A 12,145-nucleotide genomic window follows, 5' to 3' on the forward strand; every position below is an offset into this window, starting at 1 on the left:
CGGAGAAGTCTTTTTGCTGGCATGAAAATTCCATACTAATAAGTTAGTTTGACGGGAAGTTTCTGGCTTGGCACCTAAGCTTTGTAAACTTTCCATTACTGATGTGGGACAAATAAGTCTTATTTTCTGGCAGGTTATTAACTTCATATATCATGATTATGATAATGATGACAAAACATCATTATCACAACAATAGATGCTAATCTTGACAACTGAGCATTGTTTTTTTTTTTGTTTGTTTGTTTTTAAGACAGGTTCTGGTCTCACTTGATTGCCCAGACTGGAGTACAGTACCATGACCACAACTCACTGCAGTCTTAACCTCCTGGACTCAAGCAATCTTCCCACCTCAGCCCCCTAAGTAGCTGGGACTACAGGCACGCAACACCATGCTCAGCTAATTTTTGTATTATTTTTGTAAAGATGGAGTTTTGCCATGTTGGCTAGGCTGGTCTCAAACTCCTGAACTCAAGTGATCCTCCTGCCTCAGTCTCCCAAAGTACTAGGATTACAGGCATGAGCCACCACACTCGGCCATACTGAGTGTTTTGTGTACCAAATACTTCTGTAATTTTTTCACATGCACATGCACCTACTTAATATTTACAACCACCTTATTAGGGAAATAATATCACCATTCCCATTTTATAGATGAACAAAGTGAGGATCAGAGAGGTTAAATAACTTGCCTAAGGGCAGAGCACTAATGAGTGGCAGAATCCAGAGAGCCACTCCAGAGCTCCTGATCCTACGCTCCACAAGCCATAAAGCTTGACAGATACTGGCTAGGGGGATGAGTAGACATGCTGAATATACTTTTAGTACTTGAAATCAGGACACAGAGGGGAGAATATAACTGAGACCATCCTGAAATTCAGGCATGTATGGGGAATGTAAAACTGCAGGTGGCCCAGGAATGGTGGAGAAGACCCTTTGTAGGAGAAATGTGGACCTTCAAAGCAGGGGCCTCAAAGCCACTCTGCTTCAGACCTTATGCTGGTCTTAAGCAATATTTTAATCTTACAGTTCCCTAACTTGTAAAAATGGATTGAAATGAGGATTAAGTTTATGAAGTCTAAATTCTTCACAAAGTGCTACAGAAATGTCAGCTCTCATTTTTATGGCAGATCAGCAGTTGCCAGATGGGGCAGACTCGGGAAATCATGTGGGGGCAGAATTCTTGAGGACTCATGGCCCAGAGAGAGGACTAACAGAAGGAGGTAGAACCCAACTGTGACACTGAAAAAAGCCACAGAGAACACTAGCTCCCTCTCAAACCAGAAGCATCTAATTAGTTTATGTCACAGTTCATTTTTTTCTCCACACACGCCTCACGGCCCATGCTAGAAGAATTTCCTACAGATCAATGGTGAGAGTTCAGCCACTCCATTAGAAGCACTGTAAGGATGCTCCCAAATCTCAACATTTTCCAAAACTGGTCTGATAAATGGCTCTATCCACACATCCATCCATCTACCTACTGTCCAATGTTTATTAAGGACCTACAATGTTGCAGTCACTACCTTAAGGTGCTGGAGATATAAGATGATCTCCTTTGACCAAACCCTTCATCCCATTTTGGCTCTATGACTAGAAACTGGGATGCACAGAGCATTATATATTTGAGGAGTTACACGATGATGAAAACCTTTACTCCTACTCCAGAACAAATCCCTGGGATTCCCCCACGCCAACCTGCTGTTACGGTGTTCAAGCTTTTCTTTGTATACTGATTTTCAAAGACTATAATATATTTGAAGATTTAGGAAAACTAACTTCTTGATAATATTAGGACTTCCTATTATGTTTAAGAGATGGCTTTCCATTTATTCAGCACTTCTTTAAAATATACTGATTTTTAGTAAGTTACATCTAGATTACCAGGTCATTGTCTCATAGGTACTTTTTAAACAAAGCATATAGGAAGCAATGAATAATAATGAAATAAGAAAAGAAACAAAATCAAATTCTGAAAAGCAGAAATATCCCCTATACCCTGTATCCTCCTCTAGGGGTCTCCATTCCGCAGTCTATTGACTCATTCAACAAAACATAAAGAACACTTACTTAGGGCTGTCTGGATATCCTTTTCCCCATTTTTCACTTCTGTCAAAAATCCCTTCAAAAATTTGAGACCTCTAAAACAAAATAAAGGAAGAAATATTATTTTCAAAGTTCACTTATGTTGAATGGGTATAAAGAAATGGCAGACATCAGCTTCCATTTCAGTAACATCTTAGGCACAGCAGTGAATAGGTCAAATCATGTGGCAGTCCTTCCTGAACCTCTTCCCTTCACTTCCCTTTAGCTTGCTCTGGAGCCCATCTTTCATCTCATCTGATATACCTAAAGAAGTGGTTTTCAAAATGTGTCCCAGGACTAGTGGCTTTAGCATCACCTGGGAATTTGCTAGAAATGCAAATTCTGGGGCCCCACCTGAGTTACTGAATCAGAAACTGGTTCCGAGTCTAGTGTTTTTAACAAGTCCTCCAGATGGTTCTGATGCCACTGAAGTTGGAGAGCCACTGATTTAAAGAGAAGCCAGTTGACTTTAATGCCTTTAAGATTCCTAACTTATATATACTTATTAACAATATTTATCACATCAAAAGGGAGGCAAAAAAAAAATAAGGTGGTATTATTCATTAGGCCTTCTAGAAAAGGCTACACAATTCAACTAGATCCTTCACTCAGAAGTAGTCTCCTTTGTGTAACAATTTTTTTTGCTGGTAATTTTTTTTGAGCTAGATTTTAACTGCTGTCCCACCCCAGCTGCCTCACCTCTTCAGCCACAAGAGGGCTTCAGTCGCTGAGTTCCTAACCTGGGCTACATCCGCCTCCACTTCGTGCAGCACTATCTTCTGGAGAGTGGTAAACTCTTCTTTGTTGGTTATATACTTCTGATTTACTTTCTGGAGGGAAAGCAGGGAAACAACCTAAGTTTAAAATGCTGAAGTTATCAAGCAACTCAGTATAGTATTGAGACTTGTAAGTTTGGCAAGCAGGCCTCTAAGAAAATAAATTAAGCTCCTATTACCTTCTTCCTTATGTTTTCATGATAATATTTGTTTTGGAGAATTCTATGTAGCTTAAACTGGAATTAAATAGTCTCAGGGTTTAAAGTTTTGTTCTTTAAGTTATTTTTTCTGCCTCAGAACCTCTCTCATGGCTCTCTTTGGCAGATACTTTTCACTCTGAGTATAAAACAATCATTTGTTCTAATGAGACTACTTGCAACTATTCCACCTAAATACAATAAAGAAAGGTATATCTACAGGAATTCCTAATAGTGCTTCCTCAAAGACTAGTCTCCAATGACAAAAAAGATTTTTATTGGGTACTGTATCCTCAAGAAGGTAACATTTAATCTGCATTTAAAAGGGGACCCATCCCTTATTTTACCTGGAAGAAAGAGGCTCAGAGAGATTTGGTGAGTTGTTGATGGTCCCACAACTACCACTGGAAATGGGCCTTTTGAGTCCCAGACCACTGACAGCTATTTTCACCACATAACCTATCTTTTAGAAAAATATAACTTATCACCATTTAAACCTAAAAAAGCACAGAATCAGTGTGGACATTAGAGTGAAACCCTACTGATCCACACAGTGCACATGAAAAGGCAGTCCTGGTTTCATTTTAAAAATGAATCTTCTACTCCCCATAAAGCTTAACTCTAGCATATAATAAAGGCTTAGTAATTCCCTTACTGAGCATTCACAATGTGAGAATAAAGATGCTTGCTCTCTTAAAGAACAGTGACACATTTTTCACTTTTTGATTTATTCTGGCCAAGCACAAAAATGTTGAAAACATTTTCCTTTATTTAAAAGTTTCCACAGAGACAAATCAGTATGCTCACCTTAATATTTCCAACAAGATCCATCTTAACAGGAGCAAACACTGTAGGGCCAAGTTTGTCTAGAAGAAAAGATCAAAAACATTTCTGAAAAAGCAATTTTTAAGTGGCAATATTTTTTATAATAAAGTAATAATAAATTTAGCAGATCCCCAACAACTTTAATTTTTCTTCCAAATCATTATCTAAACATAACCTTCAAAAGCTTCCGGGATACTATTACCGTCTTTTTCTATTACACTACTCCAAGGTGAGTTATAATGAGGCCCTAAGTGACAGGTGAGATGAAGATAATCTTATAAGTTTAGAATTCATATAGTAATCCTTAGGGCTGCATTGTCCAATATGGTAGCCACTAGATATGTGGCTAGTTAGTACTTGCAGTGTGGCTAGTACTAACCAAAATGTACTGGAGGTAAAATACATACCAGATTTGGAAGACTGAGTATGAAAAAGAGATTGCAAAATATCTCATTAATGATTCTTTTGGTTTGTTTGTTTTTTTGAGATGGAGTCTCTCGCTCTGTCCCCAGGCTGGAGTGGAGTAGCATGATCTTGGCTCACTGCAACCTCCACCTCCCAGGTTCAAGCGATTCTCCTGCCTCAGCCTCCCAAGTAGCTGAGATTACAGATGCCCACCACCACGCCCAGCTAATTTTTGTATTTTCAGTAGAGACGGGCTTCACCATGTTGGCCAGGCTGGTCTTGAACTCCTGATCTCAAGTCATCTGCCCACCTCGGCCTCCCAAAGTGCTGGGATTACAGGCGTGAGCCACCATGCCCAGACTCATTAATGATTCTTTTTTTTTTTGGGACGGAGTCTCGCTCTGTCCCCAGGCTAGAGTGCAGTGGCATGATCTCAGCTCACTGTAACCTCCGACCCCCTAGTTCAAGCGATTCTCCTGCCTCAGCCTCCCAGGTAGCTGGGATTATAGGCATGCGCCACCACGTTGGCCAAGATGGTCTCGATCTCCTGACTGTGACCCACTTGCCTCGGCCTCCCAAAGTGCTGGGATTACAGGCATGAGCCACCACGCCCGGCCCAATGATTCTTTTATATTTATTACATGTTGAGATATTTTAGATATTCTAGGTTTTAAAATACATTATTAAAATTAATTTGTGTTTACTATGTTAATGTGTATACTAGAAAACTTAAAATTACATATGTGGTTTGAATATTTCTGTTGGGCAAGAACAATGACTAAAAAATAAAACAAAGAGGTATAGCTAAAAAGCCAAAAGAGAAAAGATAGAGGAATTCTTAAAAAAAAAAAAAAAAAAAATACTTGATTGATCTAAAAGAAAGGCAGGGACAAAGATAGGTAGCTAAGAGGCCAAAAGAGGAAATAAAACAGAATACTAAAAAAAAATTGATTAACTGGCTAGAGATCAGGAAAGGAATAAAAAGGGAACAAAGAACATACAGAGAAAAGCAGAAAATAAGTAGCAAGATGATAGAAACAAATACCAGGATAATGAATGAAATTCATCCAAACAATGTAATTCACTACATTAACAAATTACAGGAAAAAAATGACTTCAGCAAATATAGAAAAAGCATTTTATAAAGTTAACTCATTCATGATTATAAAAACAACTCAGCATATAAACATAATTTGCATGTACATGCTATTAATAATTGGAAAATGAAATAAAACACTTTTTACAACAGCATAAAAAAATTCTAAAATTTATTCCTAACAAAAGAATATGACAGCTATACACTAAAAACTACACAGAACATTCTTCAGAGAAAATTAAAATGACTTAAGTAAATAGATACAGCATCCTCATGGATTAGAAGATTCAATGTTTTTGTTTTTGAGACAGGGTCTTGCTCTGTCACCTATGATGGAGTGCAGTGGTGCAGCCACGGCTCACTGCAGCCTTGATATCCCAGGCTCATGTGATTCTCCTGCATCAGCCTCCCAAGTAGCTGGGACTATAGGCTTGTGCCATCACACCTGGCTAATTTTTTTCATAGAGACAGGGTCTTACTTTGTTGCCTAGGCCAGGATCAAACTCCTGGTTTCAAGCGATCCTCCTGCCTTGGCCTCCCAAAGTGCTGGGATTACAGTTATGAGCCAGTGAGCCCAGCCTTCAATGTTGTTTAAGATGTCAGCTTTCCCCTAATTGGTTTAGAGATACAATGTAATCTTAATCAAAATCCTAAAAGGCTTTTAAATAGGAATTGAACAGCTAAAATTTATCAAAAGGCCTAGAATTTCCAAAACAATCTTGAAAAAGAAAAAACTGAGAGATTTACATTATCTGATTTCAAGCCTTATAATAATCAAGACACCATAAGATCATTGGAACAGAAAAGAAGAGTCCAGAAACAGTCCCACATTATAAGCATTGTAAGTTCAATTGGTTTTTGACAGAGCTGCCAAAGCAATGTAAAAGGGAAAACATATTTTGACCCATGGTTCTTGAGCAACCAGATACCACAAGGAAAAAAAAAAATGAACCTCAACTCCCTACCACACACCACACACAAAAAATAATTCCAGTGGTTCACAGGCACAAATGTAAAAGTCTGAAGAGTCTAGAAGAAAACAGAATGTCTTCATGACCTTTGGGATAGGTAAAGATTTCTTAAGACACTAAAAGCACTAAGTATAAAAGAAGAAACTGGACTTCATGGAAATTTAAAACTTCTGAAAAGGCATCATTAAGAAAAGGAGGAGGCAGGCCATACCCTGGGGGAAAATATTCACATGTCTACAATGGAATTTTAATTAAGAATATATAAAGAACTCTCCCAACTCAGTAATAAAAAGAAAAACAATTAACTTTTAAAAATGGGTGAAAGATTTGAACAGACATTTCACAATGGAAGAGATAGGGATGGCCAATAATTATTTTAAAAAGTGCTCAATATCATTAGTCATCATGGAAATGCAAATTAAAGCCACAATGAAATACCACTAAAACATTCAGGAATGCCAAAAACAAAATATTGACACTACCAAATGCTGGTGAAGAAGTCAAACAACTAGAATACTCATACACTATGAACAACTGTGAAACCATTATAACTGTCTGGCAGTTTATTATAAAGTTAAACTATGAACCAGCAATTCCAGTCCTAGGTATTTACTCAAGAGAAATGAAAGCATAGGCCCATAGGCACAAAAATGTTTAGAGCAATTTCATTTGTAATAGTCCCAAATTGGCCAAGAGCAGTGGCTCACTCCTGTAATCCCAGCACTTTGGGAGACCGAGGTGGGCGGATCACGTGAGCTCCGGAGTTTGAGACCAGCCTGGCCAACATGGTGAAACCTTGTCTCTACTAAAAATACAAAAAAAATTAGCCGAGCATGGTGGCACAGGCCTGTAACCCCAGCTACTCGGGAGGCTGGGGCAGGAGAATCACTTGAACCCGGGAGGTGGAGGTTAGGTGACAGCTTAGGTGACAGAGCAAGACTCTGTCTCAAGAAAAAAAAAAAGAGTCCCAAACTACAAACTGCCCAAAGTCCATCAATAAGAGAGTGAATAAATAATTGTGGCATATTCATTTAATGGAATACTACTTCGCAATAAAAAGGAACGAACTACTGATACAGACAACAAGGATGAATCTCAAAAACATACTGTTTGAGAAAAGCCAGAGGCAAAAAAGTATAATATTCCAGTTATATCAAAGTTTAGAATAGGCAGAACTAACCTATGGTGACAGAAATCAATAAAATGGTTATTTCAGGCTAAGTGACACAGGGAACATTCCAGGGTGATGAAAACATACTATTTCTTGATAAGGATATAGATTAGAGAGGTAGGTGCATTTGTCAAAATTCACTGAATCGTAACAGTTAAGTCCTACGCAAGTTATACCTCAATTTTTACAAAAGATGTATAGTTAAATGGGTCATAAAGCAAATTTCAACACATTAGCCATTCTTGGTATTACTGACTTTATACAAGTAAAAGTGAATTTGACCTAAACTTTTTTATATATATAAATATATATAATATATAAAATTATGTATTTGTTATATATATAAATTACATATCATTTAAATGTTACATATAAATTTTCATAGATATATTAAAAATATATATAACATATATACACATAACATATATATATATATACACACTTTTTTTTTTTTTTTTTTTTTTGAGACAGGCTGTCTGTCGTCCAGGCTAGAGTGCAGTGGCGCAATCTCAGCTCACTGCAACCTCCACCTCCCAGGTTCAAGTGATTCTCCTGCCTCAGCCTCCTGAGTAACTGGGATTATAGGTGCACGCCACCACACTCAGCTAATTTTTGTATTTTTAGTAGAGACGGGGTTTTACCACGTTGGCCAGGCTGGTCTCAAACTCCTCATCTCAGGTGATCCGCTCACCTCAGCCTCCCAAAGTGCTAGGATTACAGGCGTGAGCCACTGCGCCCAGCCATAACATACATTTTATTTATTTACATATATATATATGTTATATATATGTATGTTATATATATCATATATATGTTTTTTATATATATATAGAGAGAGAGAGAGAGAGAATATGTCTTTAAAAATCTTTGAAAATATGTTTTGGAGGCCGGGCGCAGTGGCTCACGCCTGTAATCCCAGCACTTTTGGAGGCCAAGGCAGGTGGATCATGAGGTCAGGAGATCGAGACTATCCTGGCAAACACAGTGAAACCCTGTCTCTACTAAAAATACAAAAAAATTAGCCGGGTGTGGTGGCAGGCACCTGTAGTCCCAGCTACTCGGGAGGCTGAGGCAGGAGAATGGCATGAACCTGGTGGGGGCAGAGCTTGCAGTGAGCGGAGATCCTGCCACTGCACTGCAGCCTGGGTGACACAGCAAGACTCCGTCTCAAAAAAAAAAAAAAAATGTTTTGGTCGGGTATGGTGGCTCACATTTTGGGAGGGAAGGATCACTTGAGCCCAGGTGTTCCAGACCAGTATGGGCAACATGACGAAAACCATCTCCACAAAAAATACAAAAATTAGCTGGGCATGCGCATATAGTCCAGCTACCAAGAAGGCTGAGGTGGAAGGATTGCTTGAGCCTGGGAGGTGAAGTTTGCAGTGAACAGAGATCATGCCACTGCACTCCAGCCTGAGCAACAAAGCAAGAGCCTGTCTCAAAAAAAAAAAGTTTTAACTGGTAAAACACATTTTTTCACAGTGCCAATATATTTGAAGGTCTATTCCTCAAATACTTTTTTTACTTTTATGTATGGTTTCTAGAAAGATCCCCCTTTTAAATTACACTATTTTGAGGTCAATATTTAATCATTATTAGAAATGAAATGGGAATATGCAATAATGCTTAAGGTCACATAGTTTTAACTGTATGTGTCTGGTGATTTGAACAAATAGCTAAGGGTCATCTCACTGTACACATAGTTCGGAGTATTTCTCCTGCAAAATAACTACAGTGAGGCAGATTCTAGACATGAATGAATGTAAGGCAACTGCAGGAATCTTACCTAATACTGGAACCACAGCATAACATGATGCCAAGAATGCTTCTGTGGGAATGCCACTGTCTTCCAAAAGTTCAATGTCACTAAAGCTACATAATTTGGTGATATGGAGGAGAAAAGATTGAAAATAAAGTATCAGCACTCTGCAATTCAGAGGTAAGTCATAGAAACAGCTGCCTCTCTGTAGGGCAAATCATTTGACTTGATATGCCCCAGTGACTGTTTTTCTAAGATGGTCTCATAAAATAAATTTCCAAAGATAATCCACCAAAGCAAGCTAACATTTGTTCACAGAGCACACTTCACAATCAATTCCTTCTTATTCATTGGTAAGAAAGAGTAAACAGTAAAGCAGGTGCTTGGTATACCACATTCTCTATTCTCCTAGAATATGCCATCACCTGAAAGGAACACCATGACTGATTTTCCAGAATGGAAGCTAGTATCCAAGCATCAGTGATATTAGACAGTCTAGAATACCTTGTGTTCATGGTACTAAAGAAAGTTGGGATAACTTCTTTGCTTTCCTCCCAGAGGAATTCCGGAGAGCAACTTGAGTCTGATCCAGACTGAGTCAAGTTATTGTCATGATTTTTCAGGTTTTCCATTCCATCTTCCTTCATTACTTCACCTTGGACTGCAAAGTAGAAAATATCTATTACTAACCTATATTTATTATAAAAATACATATTGATTGTTGAAAATTTCTAAAACACAGAAAAATACATTGAAATAAAAATTCATGAAACACTGTTCACATACACATATACATACATCTACACACACAAACAAAACTTGAAGTATGTGTAGATTTGAATCCTGCTCGCTTTCACTAAACAATGTATCATGAATATTTTCATTATCATTCAACCCTTCAAAAACATGATTTTAATGACCATGTTATACTGTATCATACCCATGAGGGGTACTTAGGTAGCTTCCAAAATTTTACAATTATAAATACAATCACTACTCATTATTAGCACATTCTATACGTATTTGTGAATTTGTCTACTTGCTAAAATTTATTTGTAACCCCAAAATCAATACATGCGGCACTTTTGCAGTCATTTGTGGACACGTGCAAAGTGGTGAAAACTTTGTTGCCGGACACACATATTCCTAGCTGAGGTAGAGCAATGTGATGTTCTGCCTTCTTGTTTCAGCTCTCACAGTATAGACAAATGTCCTTACTTAGTGCCACATTTTATGCATGTTTGTGCATTTTGTTGTTTTTGCTGTTTAAAAGGGCTCCCAAGTATAGTACCGTCTAGCGTTCCTACCCACAAAAAGGCTGTGATGTGCCTTACGGAAAAAAGATGTGTGTTAGATAAGCTTCATTCAAGCATGAGTAATAGTGCTGTTCACCGTGAGTTCAATGTTAATGAATCAACAATACATATTAAAGTGTCTTTAAACGAAAACACACATAAAACAAGGTTATGTATTGATCGGTAGACAAAAATTTTGTGAGCAAAGGCTTGCAGGAACCTAACCTTGTATTTCCCCCAGGAGCAAGAGTTTAGTATTTGTTAATTCAGTGCTCACGGTGACTCAATAAAACCTAACTACTGCAAATAATGAGAACTGACTGTAATGCCACAAAGAACATCCCTATCAATAGGTCTTTCTCCTTAAATCTAACTATTCACTGAAGAACAATTCCTAGAAGCAAAATTATAGGAGCAAATAAATGACTGCACTGTTTTGACAGATATTTTCTTCTGTCTTTATTATTTACCCAAGAGATAAGGCTCCAATGATGTGTGGATTGTCTCTCTCAGATTAACAGCTAAGAAAACACAGTTCCTTCCCTCAACTCCCACACTGCTTCCCGATTCATCGGAAAAAACAAGGTCTCTTATTTCAATGTAGATGAGGAGGAAATTTTAATTTCATTTTCAAATTATTAAGTACTTATAACACAATTAAAAGCTCTAATATAGTTGTCTTTGATCTGAAATAGATTTCAGTGATTAGCATTGCCAAGGGATTAGCATATTTGAACTAGACCTATTACCTGAAATGTGGGACTTTGGCTCGATAAACAGAGAAGACTTCGTAGAAACCTCATGGTGACTGGTGAATTCTGACATCCTCGGACCCAACAGAAACCGGGAGGATGAAAAACTGAACTGCTGTAATTTTACACACTGTTAAATCTAATATCATAATCTAAGTTCAAAGGACTTTTAAGATACAGGGTTGAAGGCCCTCTGCTCACTGCAGCCCATGAACACAGCCAAGAACACTGAGCAGGAATCTTCCTCTTCACTCTGCCTTCTCAACACCAGGTCAGATTGGATGAAAGAATGTTGTTCAGTCATATGACCTATCTTACCCAGCCAATATCCTCCTTAGGAGACACTACTACATGGTCTTGAGATTAAGCCCTATCATGGATATTCATCAAATTCCCAAATTTTCTATCATCTAAAATTGGTTTGTTTCAGACTTTACTTTTGTTTTTACCTGTTATATTATCATCTGTATTTTCCTCACTTGATATGCTGCAGTCTATCTCTGCAGATTTTAAATATAAGGAATTCTTGTTTTTCATTAGGATTTCTTCCTCACCATTTATTTCCATATTTAAAGATCCATTTTCACAAGTGCTCAACTCCATTTGCCTGCAAATTTTTTAAAAGGAAAAAAAGCCAGAAGGTCGTTATTTGGTCCCTTTTTTTTTTTTTTTTTTTTTTTGAAACAGGGTCTCCACTCTGTCACCCAGGCTGCAGTACGGTGGCACAATCACAGCTCACTGCAATCTCCTGGGCTCAATCAATCCTCCTACTTGAGCCCAGCACTCCACCCTGAGTAGCTCAGACTACAGGTGCCT

At 38.0% G+C, this 12,145-nt stretch overlaps 1 protein-coding gene across 2 annotated transcripts in view; it reads right to left on the bottom strand.

Annotated features, from left to right (window-relative positions):
- Positions 1 to 12,145, bottom strand: part of PLEKHA8 (pleckstrin homology domain containing A8) — a 61,433-nt gene that overhangs the window by 19,822 nt on the left and 29,466 nt on the right. For both annotated transcript variants that reach the window (XM_054560572.2, XM_002818088.6), the window contains exons 7-12: positions 11,779 to 11,936; positions 9,787 to 9,943; positions 9,310 to 9,395; positions 3,863 to 3,921; positions 2,782 to 2,912; positions 2,068 to 2,138 (exon numbers count right to left, since the gene is read on the bottom strand). In XM_054560572.2, the coding sequence (XP_054416547.1) occupies positions 2,068 to 2,138; positions 2,782 to 2,912; positions 3,863 to 3,921; positions 9,310 to 9,395; positions 9,787 to 9,943; positions 11,779 to 11,936 (662 nt within the window). The remainder of the gene's footprint in view (positions 1 to 2,067; positions 2,139 to 2,781; positions 2,913 to 3,862; positions 3,922 to 9,309; positions 9,396 to 9,786; positions 9,944 to 11,778; positions 11,937 to 12,145) is intronic.

The sequence above is a fragment of the Pongo abelii genome, chromosome 6, assembly GCF_028885655.2.
Source record: "Pongo abelii isolate AG06213 chromosome 6, NHGRI_mPonAbe1-v2.0_pri, whole genome shotgun sequence".
NCBI lineage: Eukaryota > Metazoa > Chordata > Mammalia > Primates > Hominidae > Pongo > Pongo abelii.